Source organism: Talpa occidentalis, unplaced genomic scaffold, assembly GCF_014898055.3.
Source record: "Talpa occidentalis isolate TD23 unplaced genomic scaffold, MPIMG_talOcc4v2.1 talOcc4.14, whole genome shotgun sequence".
In the NCBI taxonomy this organism is placed as follows: Eukaryota; Metazoa; Chordata; class Mammalia; order Eulipotyphla; family Talpidae; genus Talpa; species Talpa occidentalis.
Window position 1 is genome coordinate 39,514,582 of NW_023601433.1, and position 18,461 is coordinate 39,533,042.

General features: G+C 35.0%; 1 protein-coding gene across 7 annotated transcripts in view; it reads left to right on the plus strand.

Moving 5' to 3' along the window:
• CDC42BPA (CDC42 binding protein kinase alpha) overlaps positions 1-18,461 on the plus strand; it is a 277,737-nt gene that overhangs the window by 171,365 nt on the left and 87,911 nt on the right. For 5 of the 7 annotated variants that reach the window (XM_037510331.2, XM_054694969.1, XM_054694968.1 and 2 more), the window contains exons 12-14: positions 6,097-6,230; positions 14,012-14,254; positions 14,479-14,589. In XM_037510331.2, the coding sequence (XP_037366228.1) occupies positions 6,097-6,230; positions 14,012-14,254; positions 14,479-14,589 (488 nt within the window). The remainder of the gene's footprint in view (positions 1-6,096; positions 6,231-14,011; positions 14,255-14,478; positions 14,590-18,461) is intronic. The other 2 variants (XM_054694971.1, XM_037510333.2) reach the window with 1 other exon arrangement.

Below are 18,461 nucleotides of genomic sequence, written 5' to 3' on the forward strand. Positions count from 1 at the left end.
AGGTCCAGAAATCTCCACACAGCTCTCCACAGTGGTTGGACCAGTTTGCACTCCCACCAACAGTGCAGAAGAGTTCCTTTTTCTCCACACCCTCGCCAACATTTGTTGTTGCTAGTTTTTTTAATATGTGCCATTCTCACTGGTGTGAGATGGTATCTCATGGTAGTTTTGATTTGCATTTCCCTGATTACAAGTGATGTTGAACATTTTTTCATATGTCTGTTGGCCATTTGCATTTCCTCTTCAGAGAAGTTTCTTTTTAGCTCTTCTGCCCATTTTTTGACTGGATTATTTTCTTTGTTGTTGCTGAGTCTCATCAGCTCTTTGCAGATTTTTGTGATCAGTCCTTTATCATTAGTGTTGTGTGCAAAAATGTTCTCCCAGTTGGTGGGGTTTCTCTTTGTTTTTGTTATTGTCTCTTTTGCTGTGCAGAAGCTCTTTAATTTGATGTAGTCCCAGCTGTTTATCTTTGCCTTCACTATCACTGCTTTGGGTGATGTGTCTGTAAAGAAGTCTTTGATGTGCAAATCCCGTAGTGTTTCGCCTATATTTCCTTCTAAGTATTTTATGGTTTCAGGTCTTATGTCTAGTTCTTTAATCCATTTTGAGTTGATTTTTGTGTATGGTGTGAGGTAGTGGTCAAGCTTCATTCTTTTGCATGTAGCGACCCAGTTTTCCCAGCACCATTTATTGAACAAACTTTCTTTGCTCCAATGCATAGTCTTTGCTCCTTTGTCAAAGATTAGTTGACCATAAATCTGTGGGTTTATTTCTGGATTTTCTATTCGATTCCATTGGTCTGTATGTCTGTTCTTGTTCCAATACCATGCAATTTTGATGATTATGGCTTTGCAGTATAGTTTGAAGTCTGGGAGTGTGATGCCGCCATTCCCTTCTTTCTTTTTCAGGAGAGCTTTGGCAATTTGGGGTTTTTTGTGATTCCATATGAATTTCATCAATAATTGTTCTATTTCTTTGAAGAATGACATTGAAATTTTTATTGGAATAGCATTGAATCTGTATATTGCTTTTGGTAGGATGGCCATTTTAATAATGTTTATTCTTCCAATCCATGAGCAGGGGATGTCTTTCCATTTCTTTGTGTCTTCTTCTATTTCTTTTAACAGTGTTTTATAGTTTTCTTTGTATAGGTCCTTTACCTCTTTTGTTAGATTTATTCCCAAATATTTGATTGATGAGTTGAATTAGTTTTTCTGTGGAGTTTTTGGGGTTCTCTAAGTATATTATCATATCATCTGCAAATAGTGATAGTTTGACTTCTTCTTTTCCTATTTGGATTCCTTGGATGTCTTTCTCTTGTCTTATTGCTCTGGCTAGGACTTCCAGTATTATATTGAAAAGCAGTGGTGAGAGTGGACATCCTTGTCTTGTTCCAGATCTTAATGGAATTGCTTTCAGCTTTTCACCATTGAGAATGATACTGGCTGTTGGCTTGTCATAGATGGCCTTTATGATGTTGAGGTATGTTCCTTGTATCCCAAGAATTTCAGGGGCTTTTATCATAAATGGGTGTTGCACTTTGTCGAAAGCTTTGTCAGCATCTATTGATATTATCATATGGTTTTTATATTTCTTTTTGTTGATGTGTTGGATAATGTTGATTGATTTTCGGATGCTAAACCATCCTTGTGTCCCTGGAATGAATCCAACTTGGTCGTGGTGAATTATCTTATGGATACATTGTTGGATTCTGATAGCTAAAATTTTATTGAGGATTTTTGCATCAGTGTTCATTAGGGAGATTGGCCTGTAGTTTTCTTTTTTTGTGTTTTCCTTGTTCGGTTTTGGTATTAGTGTAATGTTGGCTTCATAGAACGTGTTTGGTATTGTCCCTTCCTTCTCCATTTTTTGGAAGAGTTTGTGAAGGATAGGCACTAATTCGTCTCTGAATGTTTGGTAGAATTCATTTGTAAATCCATCAGATCCTGGCTTTTGTTTTGGGGGAGGTTTTTGATTACCATTTCATTTCTGCTGCATGTAATTAGTCTGTTTAGGTTTTCTATTTCTTCTTTATCTAGCTTTGGGTGATTGTAGAGTTGTAGGAATTTGTCCATCCCTTCTAGATTGTTGAACTTGTTTCCATATAACTGTTCATAGTAGTTTCTGATTATTCTTTTGATTTCTGATGTGTCCGTTTGTGATTTCTCTTTTCATTTGTGATCCTGTTTATTTGTGCTTTCTCCCTTTTTTCCCGTGTGAGCCTGGCTAGGAGTTTGTCTATTTTATTTATTTTTTCAAAGAACCAGCTTTTGGTTTCATTGATCTTTTGGATTGTTTTTTTTTAGTTTCGATTTCATTTATTTCTGCTTTGGTTTTTATTATTTCTTTTCTTCTACTGGTTTTGGGATTTTGTTGTTGTGCTTTTTCTAATTCTTTAAGCTTCGAGATTAGGTTGTTCCTTTGAGTTCTTTCTTGTTTTTTGATGTGAGCTTCTATTGCTATATATTTTCCTCTTATTACTGCTTTTGCTGCATCCCATTCATTTAGGATATTGGTGTCCTCCTTGTCATTCAATTCAAAGAATTTTTTAATTTCTTCTTTGATCTCCTCGTTAGTCCAGTGGTCTTCCAGTAGTGTGGTTTTTAATCTCCATGAGGTAGAATTGTTCCTTGCCTTCTTTTTATGGTTTATTTCTAGTTTCATGCCATCGTGGTCAGAAAAGATGGTTGGTATGATTTCAATCTTGGTGTATCTGTTGATGTTTGTCTTGTGCCCCAGTATGTGATCGATCCTGGAGAATGATCCGTGTGCGCTTGAGAAAAATGTGTACTCCGTTTTTTTTGGGTTCAGTGTTCTATAGATGTCTGTTAAGCCCAAATGCTCTAGGTCCTTATTTAGAGTTTTAGTTTCTTTACTTATGTTTTGTCTTGTTGATCTATCCATTGTTGATAGTGGTGTGTTGAAGTCTCCCACTACGTACGTGTTTTCTCTGATGTCTGTTTTCAGAGAGGACAACAGTTGTCTGATATATTTTGGTGCTCCTTCGTTTGGTGAGTATATGTTAATGAGTGTTATTTCTTCTTGAAGTATTGTCCCCTTGATCATAATGTAGTGACCATTGGGGTCTCTTTTTACCTTTTTGAGTTTGAAGTCTGTTTTATCTGATATAAGTATAGCTGTTCCTGCTTTCTTTTTTGGTCCATTTGCTTGTAGGATTGTTTTCCATCCTTTAACTTTGAGCCTATTTTTATCTTTTGTAGCTAAATGTGTTTCCTGGAGACAGCAAAAGGTTGGGTTTTGTTTCTTAATCCAGGCTGCAACTCTGTGTCTTTTTATTGAAGAGTTTAGTCCATTTACATTTAGAGTTAATATTGATATGTTAGCATCTGTATTTGCCATTGTTTGTCTTTCCTTTGATTTTATTTATTTATTCTTTTAATAACTTTTTTTTTTTTTTGGTCTTCTTTTGTTGTTATTCGTCCCTCTGAGGTTCTGGCTTTAGGACTCCTTGTAGTATTTTTTTGGAGTGGGGGTTTAGTTGTAATGAAATTCCGGAGTTTCTGTTTGTCTGGGAAGGTCCATATTCTTTCTTCAAAGAGGAAGGAGAGCTTTGCGGGATAGAGTATTCTTGGTTGGCATCTGTTTTCTTGGAGTCTGTTGACTATGTCCCTCCACTCTCTCCTTGCCCGTAGTGTTTCTTCAGAGAAGTCTGATGTCAGCCTGATTGGTTTTCCTTTGAATGTTATCTGTTTCTTCCCTCTTGTCAGCTTCATTATTTTTTCCTTGTCCTGGATTCTTGGGAGCTTTACTATTATGTGTCTTGCTGTATTTTTCCTTTTGTCACGGAAGTTTGGTGTTCTTCTTGCTTCTTGTATATCAATTTTCAGCTCCTTCTTCGCATTTGGGAAGTTCTCTTCAATTATCTCCTGGAATATTTTCTCTGTTCCTACATCTCTCTCCTCTCCTTCTGGAATTCCTATAACTCTTATATTTCCTTTCCTCATGGAGTCAGATAGTTCCCAAAGTCTTTCTTCATTCTTTTTCCTTCGTACTTCTCTTTCCTTTTCTGTTTGGTGCTTTTATTTCTGTGTCTTCAAGAGTACTTATTCGTTCTTCCATTTCATCTATTCTGCTTTCATTGCTTTTCCCCGAGTTCTTTAGTTCCTCCATTAATTCTTTGATCTCCTGCATTTCTTTTACTTCCCTCTTTAGGGACTCAATTTCCTTCTTCTGATCATTGTTTTCCTTTATGACTTCTATCACTTTTTTAATCATGGCAATTTTAAATTCTCTTTCTGGAAGGCTCAGAAGTTCTTCCAAGTTTCTGTCGTTGCAATCTGGGGAGTGGTTTTCTTTTTGTGGTGTGCTTCTTTCCTGAGGAGTTGTTAGGTTGCGTGTGGTTCTTCTACTCCCTACTGTCTGTTTTCTAATTTGTCGTATGCGTTGGGACACTGTGATGCTCGGGCTGACTGGCATCTTGGGTGAACTTCTCCGCTCCCCTCTGGCTCTTCCAGGAGCCATCTCTGCCTTCTGGGGGAGCTTTCTGCTGGTTTTAGGCAGTTTTTACTGAAGAAATGTCCCTGTTCTCAAATGTCGAAGCGGGATGCAGTCCCTGCGCCTCCGGTTTCAGGCACACTCTTCTGCGCCCCCGGTCTGCCCCGGACGTGAGTGCCTGCTCCCTCTGTGGGCTCAGACTGCTGGTCGGAAGGGGCCTGGCGTGGAATAACTTCCCAGCTGGCCACTGCAGAAGCCTTCTGCCCTTTTCAAGCAGTCTTAAGAAATTTCCTGTTCTATGGGGTGTTAGTGACTTTTTTTTTCCTGGTCACTAGGTGGCGCCAGAGATCTCTCCTAGTGTCCTTGGGGGGCTGTTTTTCGTCCCCCCCAACCCCGTGGGACAGGGAGCAGAGCGGGAATGGTAGGGTACACCTCAACAGCTTTGGGGTGCTGTGTCTGCCTTGTGCCCCACCGTTGTGGAGAACCCACGCCCCGAATTTTCGTGCCCTGGGTCTCAGTTCAAAGCCCTCAGTTCCAGGACGCGGGCTGTAGCCCAGTTCAGTGGCGCGGGAATGGCGCCTTTTGCACCGTTCCCGTGCCCGGGTGCCTGGTTCCTGCTCACTCAGGGAGGGACCTTCACCTCAGTGAGGACCTCCGCGCGTCTCCCCGCAAGCCTAGGTCATCTCCCAGCAAGCCTAGGTCGTAGGCGCGGGTACCTGGGCAGCCGCGATTCTGGTCTGCACTTGCTTTTCAAGCTCCCCGAGCGCGCCACGTTTCTGTGCAGGCTTACCGGCAGCCCGGGCTGTGTGCACGTCTCCCGGGGTCTTTGTTCTTCTCTATTGGCGCCCGGTGCCGTTCGCTCACCGCCGCGGCGAATCCTGCAGGGTTCGCCTCAGCTCCCGTTCACGGGGTGTGGTGGCTGCAATAGTTCCTTTCCACTCACAGTCCCGCTTGCTGCGTCGTTTGTTCTTGTTGGCCGTTTTAGTTTGTTTTCCTCCTCTCTGCCGGTCGGAGAGTGCCGCCTCTGTGGGCGGGGGAGGGGAGCAGGGTTCTGCGCTTCCCTCCCTTCTGGTCCTCTTTTATGGCCAATTTCTTCTTCGGGTAGTTTGCTGGAGTCGTCCGTTTATCTTCCGTGTCCCAGTTCTCACTGGGACCTGCCGCTTTTCCTCCCTATTAACTTTTTTTAATGGGAGATCTTACTCGCAGCGTCTCCTCGCCGCCATGTTGCTCCGCCCATCTCCATAATAACTTTCTGAACTGATAATGTTAAATATTATTTAATAACATTATTTTCTGCATTGAGTAGGTTGATGCAGGAATTCCTGGCTCTAATCTGAGTTCTGGCTCTCATCCAGCAATGTGACCTTCACAGACTATTTTATAATAATCTGACTAGCCAGTACACAAATGCTTGACTGTAAAGAAAAATTTGTCTTTTTGTTTGGTTGGTTTTATTCTTTTTAAAATTACTTTCAAGAGCTTAATTGGTTCTGGATATGCCGTTTTTGAGAGTATGGTCTTTTTTTCCTAATAGTTATGTAAGGAAGTATTTTATTTAAAAAAATTTTGTCAACTTAAACCTTGATTTCAAGAATTTGTTTTTATACAAATAATAAAAGAAACATGATCTTCTCTCTTTAGAATCAAGTCTCTTGGAACAGCAACTTGAAGAAGCTAATTCTGTGAGGCGAGAACTAGATGATGCTTTTAGACAAATCAAAACTTATGAAAAGCAAATCAAAACATTACAACAAGAAAGGGAAGATCTAAATAAGGTAAAAATAGATGGATAGTTCATACCTTTTCTGAATTCTTAAATCTTGTTTAATTTGTGTACAGAAAAACTTGGCTTATAAACTTGAGAATCATTTTGGTGTATGTCATTTGGTTAATATCAAGTAATGAAAAAATGCAGCTTTAAAGTTTATGATCTTTGTTCTTTTAATTAATAAAAGACTTGATTAAAATAAATGTTTCAGAAAAAATAAGAAAATAGAATCCTTTAGCATCTATGGAAAAAAATACAGGTATCATCGTTGTGACTTTTTGATGTAAGTATTCTTAAAGGATTTTAAAACTATTTAATGCTTTAATGATTTTTCAAATGTCAATTTATCTTTCAATTTAGAATGAACAAGCAAAGAATTTTAAAAGAACTTTGTATAATACTTACATGGTGTTATACAGAGAAGAAATAAATGGTTTATGGCATAGTGTAAATTGTACTCAATGATGTGGTATATAATACATGGATAAAACAGATGAAGTGCTTTTGGGGAAGATTTATAAATTTTGCTGCCAAAAAAGAAGTAGACATAGTTAGAAATAAAATGAATAACCTGTTGATAAAGCTAATCAAAAGGATTAACAGAGAAAACTATGAAGGTAAAATTCAATTAGATCAGTACATTTTTACCTTTTGGTTAGTGCAATTGCAAGCAATTGAGTGTATGTAATAGTAATGTTAGTAGTTACATCATGTATTTAATGGTAGAATTGCTCAAGTAAACTAAACATAACAGGGATGAGAATCTGATATCTAGATTTATAGTAATGTATTTCGCAAGTTTTAAATAACTTTTAATATTAGAAATCTATTTAATAAATTTCAAGAACAGGATAATACTGAGATCAAGATTGATCACATTGATCAAGAATTTTAAGTGGATTTGCTTAATATCCTACTTACAGGATATATGCTCTTAAAGATTTTTTCTTTTGAAGCATATATAAGAATAAATGTAATATTATGTAAGTTATGATGAAAATAATAAAATGATTAGCTCTGAACTTACCACCTAGCCTAAGAAATAGAACAATTACCTATTTTGTGGCATAGTCCTGGGTACTCATCTCCTATCCCTTCCTTCTCTCTTCCCTGAAAATGGAAATCATTATTATGAATTTTATGTTAGTCATTACCTTTGTGGTATGGTAACATACATCTGAAGAGGTGGGATCCTGTATTTCTGAATCACATATAGTATTGTAAAGCAATGTTACCTTATATAAAAAGTCATAAAATAAAAAAAGTTGCATATCACTAAATAATATATTTAATGTTGTTTGGTTTTCAGCCTTGTAAAAGTTACCAGATATATTTGACCAAGCTAGTCTAAATTGATATTTTATGTCTTAAATGATATTTTATTGTAGTTGTATTTTACACTTTATATGTACTAATGAGGTTGACTTTATTCACATTTTTTTCTGCTTGAAAAAACTCTGCATATCTTTTATACATTTGTCTTTTGTTTGTTTGTAAATATTCTTGAAAATTTGTAGGCATACTTCTTTTATCACTATGCATGTTATAGACATCATCTTTCAGTATACATTTTTTTTTATGGATTCATTGAAAAATTGAGGTAACTTTGGTTTACGGTACTTTATATGATTCACAGGTATAGGGGCACATCTTTTCAGATGTATGTTACCACATCACACCGACCACCAAGGCATTCATAGTCCTCAACTATAGTCCATTGGCTCCTCCACATCTTGCTCTCCACCTTCCACCTGTCTGTCTGGTAGCCTCAGTTCTACACTCAGACTTTAGTGTTTTTATTGGTTTGGTTTGCCTGATCCCTTTTTTTGTTTGTTTCTCTATATTCTACATATAAATGAAACCATATATTTGTCTTTCTCATTCTGGCTTATTTCACTTAGCATTATCCCCTCCAGTTTCATCCATGTTGTCACAAATTACAAGAGTTCATCTTTGTTTGTTGCCAAATCGTATTCCATTTTGTATATATGTCACATCTTCTTAATCCATTCATCTAGTGACACTTAGGTTGTTTCCATAACTTAGCTATTCTAAATAGTGCTACAATGAACACAGAAGTGCATATGTTCTTTTGGATTAGTGTTTTTGCATTCTTTGGGTATATATCTAGGAGAGGGAATGCTGGATTGTATGGTAGATCTATTTGTAATATTTTGAGAAAACTCCATTTTTTTCCATAGGAGTTGGATCTCAACCCTTGTGAACTTGACGGGCTTTGGATTAAATTTACATTATTTATAAAGCAATTTGAGAAGAATTAACACCATTGTAATATTGAGTCTATGTTCTTACAGTCCATATTCGTTATTATGCTGATTGTACACATAGATTCCTTAACTGTGGGACAACACAGTGAGAGCTGGATGTATAAAACCCTGCACACAGAGTAGGTATTATAGATGAGGACTCTCCCTTGCCCCCCTATACCCCAAACGAATCAAGGTGTTTATATAGAGGAGAGAAAGGCAGGTGATTCCTGTTTTCTCTCAATCCCACTCTCTTTCTGTGAGTCTGCTTGGAAATCTGAAGAGAATGATCTAGGACTCTTTGGAATATAAGTAAATCACTCCAGTAGAAAGATAAGCCCAGATTCTTCTGCTCTATAAAGAGATGTCTCCCTAGTCCAGACATTTATCTTACTCCCAACCCATCTTTGTTTTTTGGGTTTTTTTTTTAAGATTTATTTTTATTTATGCATATAAGAACTGGGATGTAGGCCAGAGGTGCAGGGTTGAGAAGATTCACCAGAGAGAGAGTGGGGAGCAAAACAGGCAAATCTACTGAAATACACTGCTGAGGGGAACTGTGGGCTAGACAGGAGAGGCCTGCTGCGCCTTGTGGGTTAGCTGCCTGGCCAGGGATTAAACTCATGCTGTCCATCTTTGAAATGTAAACACATCCAGAATTAGATCTCTTTGGAGTTATTTTATTATCTAACTTAGTAATAATGTAACAAGATTTGCTTTTAGCCTTGGTTCCAAGTTTCAGTAAAATTTCCTTAAAAAGTCCTAACTACAAAAACAGATGTTCTCTACAGCCAGATATTCTCTTGATCCACAAACCTTGTATATCTCTACGTGTCTTTAAAGTCTTTTAAAATGTTCTTCCATAACATTTTATACTGGTCTTACTTGCCTTTCCTTAAAATTATTATTCTATTTTTTCATATTTTAAGTGATATCTTTAAAATACTAACTGATTTTGTTCTAGCAAAATTGCTAAACTCATTAATGTTTACATATTTGAGATTCTTTAAGGTTTTCTTTAATTAATGACAGTATTGTTTTTGCCATTTTCAATTTTTGTGAGTTTTCTTTCTTTGTTTCACTGTATCAGTCAGGACTTCCATTGCAATGTTGGATGAAAGTGGTGATAGCAGGCATTTCTAGCTTACTCCTCATTTTATAGAAAATACCTTTAATATTTCACCATTAATGTTTTCTGTAAGTTTTTGGTAAATACTTTTTATCAGGTTAAGGGAATTATCTTCTGTTCTTATTTTGCTAATTTTTTTAAATCAAGAATGGGTATTAAATTTAGTAAATGTGTTTTTCTGCACAGTGCATCAACAGATTTCTATTGTTAATATCTGTTGATGTAATTATATGATTGTTTTCCTTTCATATCTTGGTGTGGTGAATTACACTTACAGACTTTTTCTATTTTAAGCCATTTTTGCATGTCTAAATTACCACATGATAGTATAGGAAACACATGTAGTATCTGTTCTAATAGCACTGTTTTAAATGCTTTACATATAATAGATCACTTAATGTTTATAAAAGCCCTGTGATTTACGTATTATCTTTATTGTTTTATACTCATTTTGTAAATGCAAAGGAGTTACGTACACTTGCTCAAGATACAAGAAAGTGGAGCCTCCCTGGTGGCGCAGCGGTTGAGCGCTGGGTTGCGAAGCAGCCTCTGCAGTGCTTCTGCCTGCTCTGCTCCCCGCTCTGGCTTGGTGAATTCTCTCACCCTCCCACGCTTCTGACTGTAACCAGTGCTTGTATAAATAAATAAATAAATGAACAAACAAACAAATAAACAACTAAATAAATAAATAAATCTTAAAAAAAAGATACAAGAAAGTGGTGGAGCTGGAATTTTAAGTTAATGAATCTGGTGCCTGAGTTCACACTTCTCTATACATTAGTGGAACTGATTTGTCTTTTAAAAAGGATTTTTAGCTTTCATCAATAAAATTGGCTTATAATTTTTTCTCTTACCTTTCTGGTATTTTTTGATGTCAGGATTATACTGGTCTCACTGAATGAGTCTTGTAGTATTGCCGCTTTTTTTTTCTTTTCTCTAGAAAAGGTTATGTAAGAGGAACAGTTTGTTTCTTGAAACATTGTAGAAATCACCTACAAAACCACCTGAACCTGGAGATTTTTCTCCCCAGAGTAATGGGGAAATTATGTTAACTACTTACTGTAATTGTAGTTTCTTCTTGAAACTATTTTGATAAGTTGTATTTTTGTGGGAATTTGTTCATTTCATAAGTTAACAAATTTATTGGCATAACATTTTTTTTCTCGTGTTCTATTTTATTTTTTGAGCTCTTCTAGGTTGTAGTTAAAACCTTTTTTCTTTTCTTATATTTGTCTTGTACATTTATACTTCTTGTTTGATCTCACCAGATGGTAAGCTATTTTATTATCATCATTGTTATTACTTTTCTCAATTAGCTTTTTGACTTTTTTGTTTCTCATTCTCTCTTTTTTTCCATTAATTTTTGCTTTTACCTTTATTATTTAGTAGATGGAGCACGAATTATTGTGTTAAGTTTGTGGTTGGAATTCATTGAATGTCAACCTTTTTGTTTAGTTTCAGTATAAGTATTTCAAGTGATAATTTTCATATGCCTATTTTTGTATTCCCAAGTTTTAGTATGTTCTAAATATCTAATTGCTTTGTTGTATTTTAATTTTGAATATTTTAATATCCTTTATGATTTTTCTCCTTGACCATTTAATTACAATGAATTTTTAAAATTTTCGTTTCTGTTTTAATGGCAGTTATTAAATAACTTGATCCAAATGATATTTGGTCATTGAAATCTACTGAGACTTGCTTCATGGCCCACACTGATTCATTTTTTAAATTAAGTTCAATATGTTTGTGTGAAAAATATGTTTCCAATATTGAGTGCAAGCTTCAATATGCAAAGCTTCTTAATTGAACTTTTCAAATCTCCTTTATATTTACTATTTTTTAAGCTGGTATATCTATTTATGACTGAGAAATTGTAATTTCTCCATATATTGATGTGTCCGCCAACTTTTCTATGATACTGTAACATTTTTTTATTATATGGTTTGAGTCTATCTTATGCTCAGAAATTTAAAATGACATTCCTTCTTGGTGAACTGCATTTTATAATTATGTAGTAACGTTCCCTATCCTTAATAATGCTTGTTTTTTTTAAAGTTTAGATTCTCTTTCATAATTTGGTATAACAAACTGCCTTTAACAGGTGAGATTAGCATTACTAATGTATGGCTATGTTTCCACAACTTGACTTTTTGCTTTCTCTTTGTCATGTTTTTTCTATGCTTTTTTGGGTCTCCTCTCTTGCTATTTAAAAAATTATGATTAAAATATATGTAACAAAAAATTTAACACATTAAATTAAAAAAAAAACACATTTTTGAAGTGTGCAGTTTGGTAGTGTTAAGTATATTCACATTGTTGTGCACACAATCTCTGAGATTATTTTCATCTTGTAACATTTGTTTCCTGATTTTTAATTAGGGATTTCTATTTTTCATTGTTGTTTCCTATTTCCATTTAGTTTCTACTTGTCCTAGTAGTTTCTGGCAGTTACTCTTTAACTTTATCATCCATAATTAACTAAATTTAATATAAACTTATCTGAATTTTATTATCTTAAGCCTCTCCTCCCAATTTAGGGTCCTTTAACTCTGTGACCTCTTTGAAACATCCTTGCTGTTTTTGACCAGTATTCTAGTCAATATGCTTTGTGTTTACAACTGAGACATTTTTATATTATAGCTTTATAAACATGTTCACTTATATTCACAATGTGGATTTTTTTAAACCCCTTTGTCTCTCTCCTTTGTCCCTCTTAACTTAAGAAACCTCATTTTGCTTATTAGTGTGTTAATTTTTATTAGCATTTTGCTTTGTCAGATCATCCACTGCATAAATGTCTAGTTTTTATCTTTGTTATTCTAACTTGCTTACTATACATAATTCCCTGAAAATCTTTCCATTTTGCTATAAATGGTAGCATTTCATCTTTCCTCATGACTGAATAATGTTCCATTGTATGGTTACACATCTAAATCCAATCATTTCTTGGAGGACACTTAGGTTGTTTCCAGTTTTACCACTTTCTTAGCCTTTCATTTCCCTTCATTAGGTCTTCCATCTAAAAATCATTTTTATTTTTTCTGAAATAAATCTGTAGAGATTCCTTTCCTGCACACCTGATTGTGGTAAGATCTGTCAGTTTTTTATTACATGTGCCTCATACTTGAAAGTATCATTTTCATCATGTCTCTAAAAATATTTTCGACTGTTTTATTGTTACTTCTTGGATATCTGTTTGAGCCTCATTACCTCATTACCCTTTTTTTTGAGGATGGAGAATAGGTGATTTGTCATTCATTCTCTGATTTCTTTTAAGGTCTTTTACTTTTATTTGGTATTGTATGGCTTAATTTTTTTAAGTTCCTTGGTTTGGTTTCCCTTTTTCATTTTACTTTATAGAATTTCCTATAACGGTGGGGTCATCTTTAATTTTAACCTTTTTTTTTCGTTTTTAAATGTTCTATAAAGTTCTTTTATGAATCTTATAATCATTTTTAAGAGTCTGGTCATTTTCCCATTTTTGTGATTTCCTTCAGACATTTCATTCATAGATGATTCAATTATCAAGTGCCATTGGGTTTTCTTTTTATTGTTTATTGTTGTTTGTTTTTGTTGATTTGTTCTTTGGGTGTTTAGTAATCTATGGTTGTGAGCACATATTTTGTGCTATTACAAAATCCTACATTTCAGTGAGGTTCTTTCCCCCAAAGATTTGCAATTCCTTTTGCTAGGAGGCAGAGGGTTCTGCTGACCTAATTCTACCTCAGCTCCTCTACACTTCTCTTTAATTAGGGAGTTTAGCTTATTCTCCTAGCTTCTGGCCAAAGGCATAGCCTCCACATCAAGGACAGTTTATTTTCATCATTTGTAATCATTTGATACAGTCTTTAAAAAAACTCACAAATAACCACTAACCCTTTGCACTCCGCTGCCCCCTCTCAGGGGACATCGGAATTCTAGCATATCACTCGGATGTCCCCTCTCAGGGGACATTGCAATTTATTAGTGATTACGGGGAATTGAGGTTATTTCAACGCAACTTTTTGAGGCATGCATGTTTCCCTGAAGTTTTATCTTGAAATGGTACAAGAAATTAAATCAAAATATCGTAAAATGGTTCGGAGTGCAAAGGGTTAAATTTCACAAAATCTTTTAACCATCACAACTTATATTTCTATACTCTGTTTATTTGTAGAAAATAAGGTATAGAATTTAAATCAGCTGTTCTTTTGCAGTTACCATAAAAAATTGACACTATAAACAGAGCACCCTGTTCTTACTATCTGTTAAAGTGTAGTTAATTTCTTTTCATTTTATCCTGAGGTGAATAATTTTGACTCTTCTTCACTTCATGGTAGCACTTTAAAGGCCAAATTTGGCCTCTAGCTTTCAGAATTGGTAACTTATATTCTTTTCACAAAACTGTAGGAACTAGTCCAGGCTAGTGAGCGCTTAAAAAACCAATCCAAAGAGCTGAAAGATGCACACTGTCAGAGGAAACTGGCCATGCAGGAATTCATGGAGATCAATGAGCGACTAACAGAATTGCACACCCAAAAACAGAAACTTGCTCGCCATGTCCGAGATAAGGAAGAAGAGGTGGACCTGGTGATGCAAAAAGTTGAAAGCTTAAGGCAAGAACTGCGCAGAACAGAAAGAGCCAAAAAAGAGGTTAGTAGACAGGCAAATTTTGTAGTGCCCATGGGATAGTGATAAGATGCTTCTATAGATTAGTGAAATAATATAAATTTTATTCTTTAATTTTTGAAGTTTGGTAATTTTATTTAATATGAATTTCAATATAGGAATTGCCTTCCTATTATAAGCTAATTGCCCATGATAAAATTATTTCATTGGAAAACCATGAAATCTGCTTTTTTCATTTCATTTCAAAGCTGGAAGTTCACACAGAAGCTGTAGCTGCTGAAGCATCTAAAGACAGAAAATTGCGTGAACAGAGTGAGCACTATTCTAAGCAACTGGAAAATGAATTGGAGGGATTGAAGGTATTGTTTGATTTTATTTTATGAACTTCAACTAATTGTCTCTTCTTTTGGCTTACCAAGAGTGTTTGTTTATGTACTTTCTGTCTTTGGTATAGAGTAAAAGCTAGCTATCCTTCAAACTTATTATTCTTAATTCTTAGTCTTCCCAGTAGGAAACTGATATAGACTTCTTAATCATGCTGGAAGGAAAAGAAAGACTATATTTAATGGGGAGAAGAAATTTGTCAGGAAGGAGTTAAAATAGTTGTGAAGAGATGTATTGGTAATATGCATAGGAACCATGGTTAGATATAGAGGTTGTCTATCTTGTTAATGAATTAGGAGAGATTGAGAGCTAACTTTGTCAATACTTATGTTAGTTGGGATAGGATGATCACAGGTATGGGCAAACACCTCAGCAGAAGTCTGTGGCTAAAGAAATACTTATACCACCTATAGAGTTGGACTATCTAGTCTACCTAAAACTTGTCACTTTTGTTGACCTTTCAAAGAAAGGTCGGGGTAAGCAAATTACTAATATCAGAAATGAAAATAGATTCTTTGCTACATATACTCAGAAAGCAAAATGATTATAAAAGAGTATTATGAGCAACTCTGTTCCAACATACTAACTTAGATGAAATTACAGCGCAACCAAATTTACCTAGAAGCACACAAATTACCTAAATTGACTCATGACAAAATAGAAAATCTCAAACAGCCCATAAGTGAAGAGATTGAATCAGTAATAAAGACAAAACCAAACAAATAGAAAAACCACCTAACAAAGAAAAGTCCAGGACTAGATGGCTACACTAGTGAATTGAAACAAGCATTTAAAAAAGAACTAACATCAATCCTTCTTAAAGCCTTCCCAAAAATACAAGGGTGGAAAATACTTCTTAATTTATTCCATTAACATTACCTTGATAATAAGTCATATTAAAACATCACAAGAAAAGAATAGACTGCATTCCAAGTGCATACAGATGCACAAATATATGACAAAATATTAGGAAACCAACACCAGACTAAAAGAATTACACACTATGATAAAGTAGGGTTTATCCAAGGAATACAAGGATGGTTCAATATAAGAAAATAAATTGATATAATACATCACATTAATAGAACCTAAAGAGAAAAAGCATCATTGCTTTAATTTATATACATATGTCATTTCACAGAATCCAACATCCCTTCATGATAGAAATTCTCAAAAAGTAAGGAACAGAAGGTAACATATTCAGCATGGTAAAAGACAGTTAGGCACCTAACATCTTACACAATAGTGAATGACTGAAAACATTCTCCCTAAGACTAGGAATGAAACAAGGATGCCCATTTCACCACTGCTATTTAACATTATTAAGACAAGATATAGAAATAAGACAAGATATAGAAATTAAAATTGTCCAAACAGGAAGGAAGATGTAAAGCATTCTCTATTTTCAGACCATATGATCCTCTACATAAAGAAAGTCCAAAGATTATGGTCAGTTTCCAATAGAGTATGTAAGAAGCTTGCATGTCGTCAGTTCATCCTAACAAGTAAAAAGCTAAACAAATTGAAAAATCACCAACTCTTCTTATATCTGTGAGAGAAGTGATGTCATAGGATAAAGTGCCACCCCCCCCCTTGGTGAGACCAACAGGCAAATACAGAGAATCACAACTTATCATAGCAATAGCCTCTCTAGGAATCAGTAACCATATAATGAAACCTGAATTGTAATCGAAAAATTGCTGTAGGCTCAATGTGGACATGTCAGAGAAGTAAAAATTCCAGGGGGACCTTGTCATTGTTATTGTGGGTCCCATATTTTTATGAGTTTTACCTCCTAGCTTACCACCAAGTTCTTATAGTAAATATCAGAGAAAAATCCCTTTATGCCATTAGGGGATTGAAATATGCCAAAGTGTACTCTTCTTAGTTAAGGTCTGCTCTCAGAGCAACTCTTCAACTTGAAGAGCTTAACCTCTTAGGTTTTCTATTATAGCCTAACCAACCTGAAGAGAGAAAAATACCCATCACTAGCCCATCCTCTCCATCCCGTCCAAACTAAATGGGAGAGAAAAGGTGACAAAGATGTCTAAAGTTCCCAATCCAGAGGTACAGACTCAATCTCGGGGCTATAGAAAGCTTTCATGCACCCATACCTCAACACCACATTAATAAAAGCCTATTTGCAGCAGCTCCTTTTCAGTACATCATTTCCATATTTCAACAAAAAAATTACAAGACATTCTAAAAGACAAAAAAATACAGTTGGAAGAGACAGAGTAACTATCAGAACCAGGCTCTCATGACACAGATGAAATTATTAAACTGGGTATTTAAATCAGCTATGATTGATAATACTAGAGCATCAGCAAAGGAATAAGTGATAGTAAAATAAGTAAAAACTTACTTTCTTATTCTTAAAAAATTTAACAGGTAACATACAGTTCAAAATAATGGTAATAATGTATGCTTATCTATGTGCATAATATAACTGAAATGAATGACAGTTATGATACACAAATGTGAGGGAGGAAATAGGATTCTTTCATTTTAAGGTACTTGGACTATCTATGAGGTAGTAAAGTGTTTTTTGAAATCGGACCTGGATTGGTTGCGAGTGCATATTGCATATTCTAGGAAATCACTAAGAAAAGTATAACTGATATGTTCAAAATAGGAAATGAAATCATATAAAATATTTAAAAGCATGAAAAACAGGAAAGGAGTAGAAGACAAAAGTAGGAACGACAATGAAAACACAATAGCAACATATAGAAAACAGTAGCAAATATGGCAAATACTAGTCCAGAGATACCAGCAATTACTTTAAATGTCACTGGTCTAAATATACCAATTACAAAACAGGAATCATGTCAGATTGGGTCAAAAAACAACGTCCAACTCTTTGTTGTCTTTAAGATATGTATAACTCCACTTTAAATATAGGGACACATAATAGGGTAAGAATGAACGGATGGAAACAATACAGCATGTTAACACTAATCAAAAGAAAGTGAGAGTAGCTATATTAATTTCAGACAGTGGAATTCAGAATAAGGAAAGTTTCTCAGTGTAAAAGTGGTCAGTTTTCCAAGAAGGCATAATATGTATGGGTGTAAAAATGTAGTAGCAAATGCATGAGATAAGAATTGATAGAAATATAAAGAATAATAGATGTAGCTGCCATTATAATTGGAAACTTCAACACCCCTCTATCAGAAATGAACAGTCCAGCAGACATAAAATCACTAAGTGTATAGTTGAATTTAACAACATGATCAATAAATTGCATATAAGGGACATCTATAGACTGCTTCATCCAACATTAGAAGAATATACATTCTTAAGTTCATAGGAACAATCATACATTTGGGGCCATTAAACAAACAATAACAAATTCTTAACAAATTAAAAAGAATAGGAATCACAGGGTCTATTCTCAGACCCCTACTAAATTAGACTGCATCAAAGAAAATATCTCAAGAGAAATGTAGAAATACTTTGATCTAAAGGAAAATGAAAACATACTTACTGAAAATTGTGGCATGTAGTAAAAGTAGTGCTCAGCAGGAAATTTATAGCAGGAATGTATATTCAGTAGCCCTCCCTCATCTGTGGCTTCCCTTTCCACAATTTCAGTTACCTGTGGTTAATCGTAGTCCAAAAATATGATGTGTGTACAATAAGATATTTTGAGAAAGACCACCTTTCACCTTTTATTACACTATGTTGTTATAATTGTTATTTTTTTATTATTATTATTGTTAATCTCTTATGTGCCTAATAAATTAAACCTTATCATATGAATGTATATGTGGGGGGGAAACAGAATATGTAGGGTTCAGTGCTGCTCATGGATTCAGGCATTCTCTGGAGATCTTGGAACATT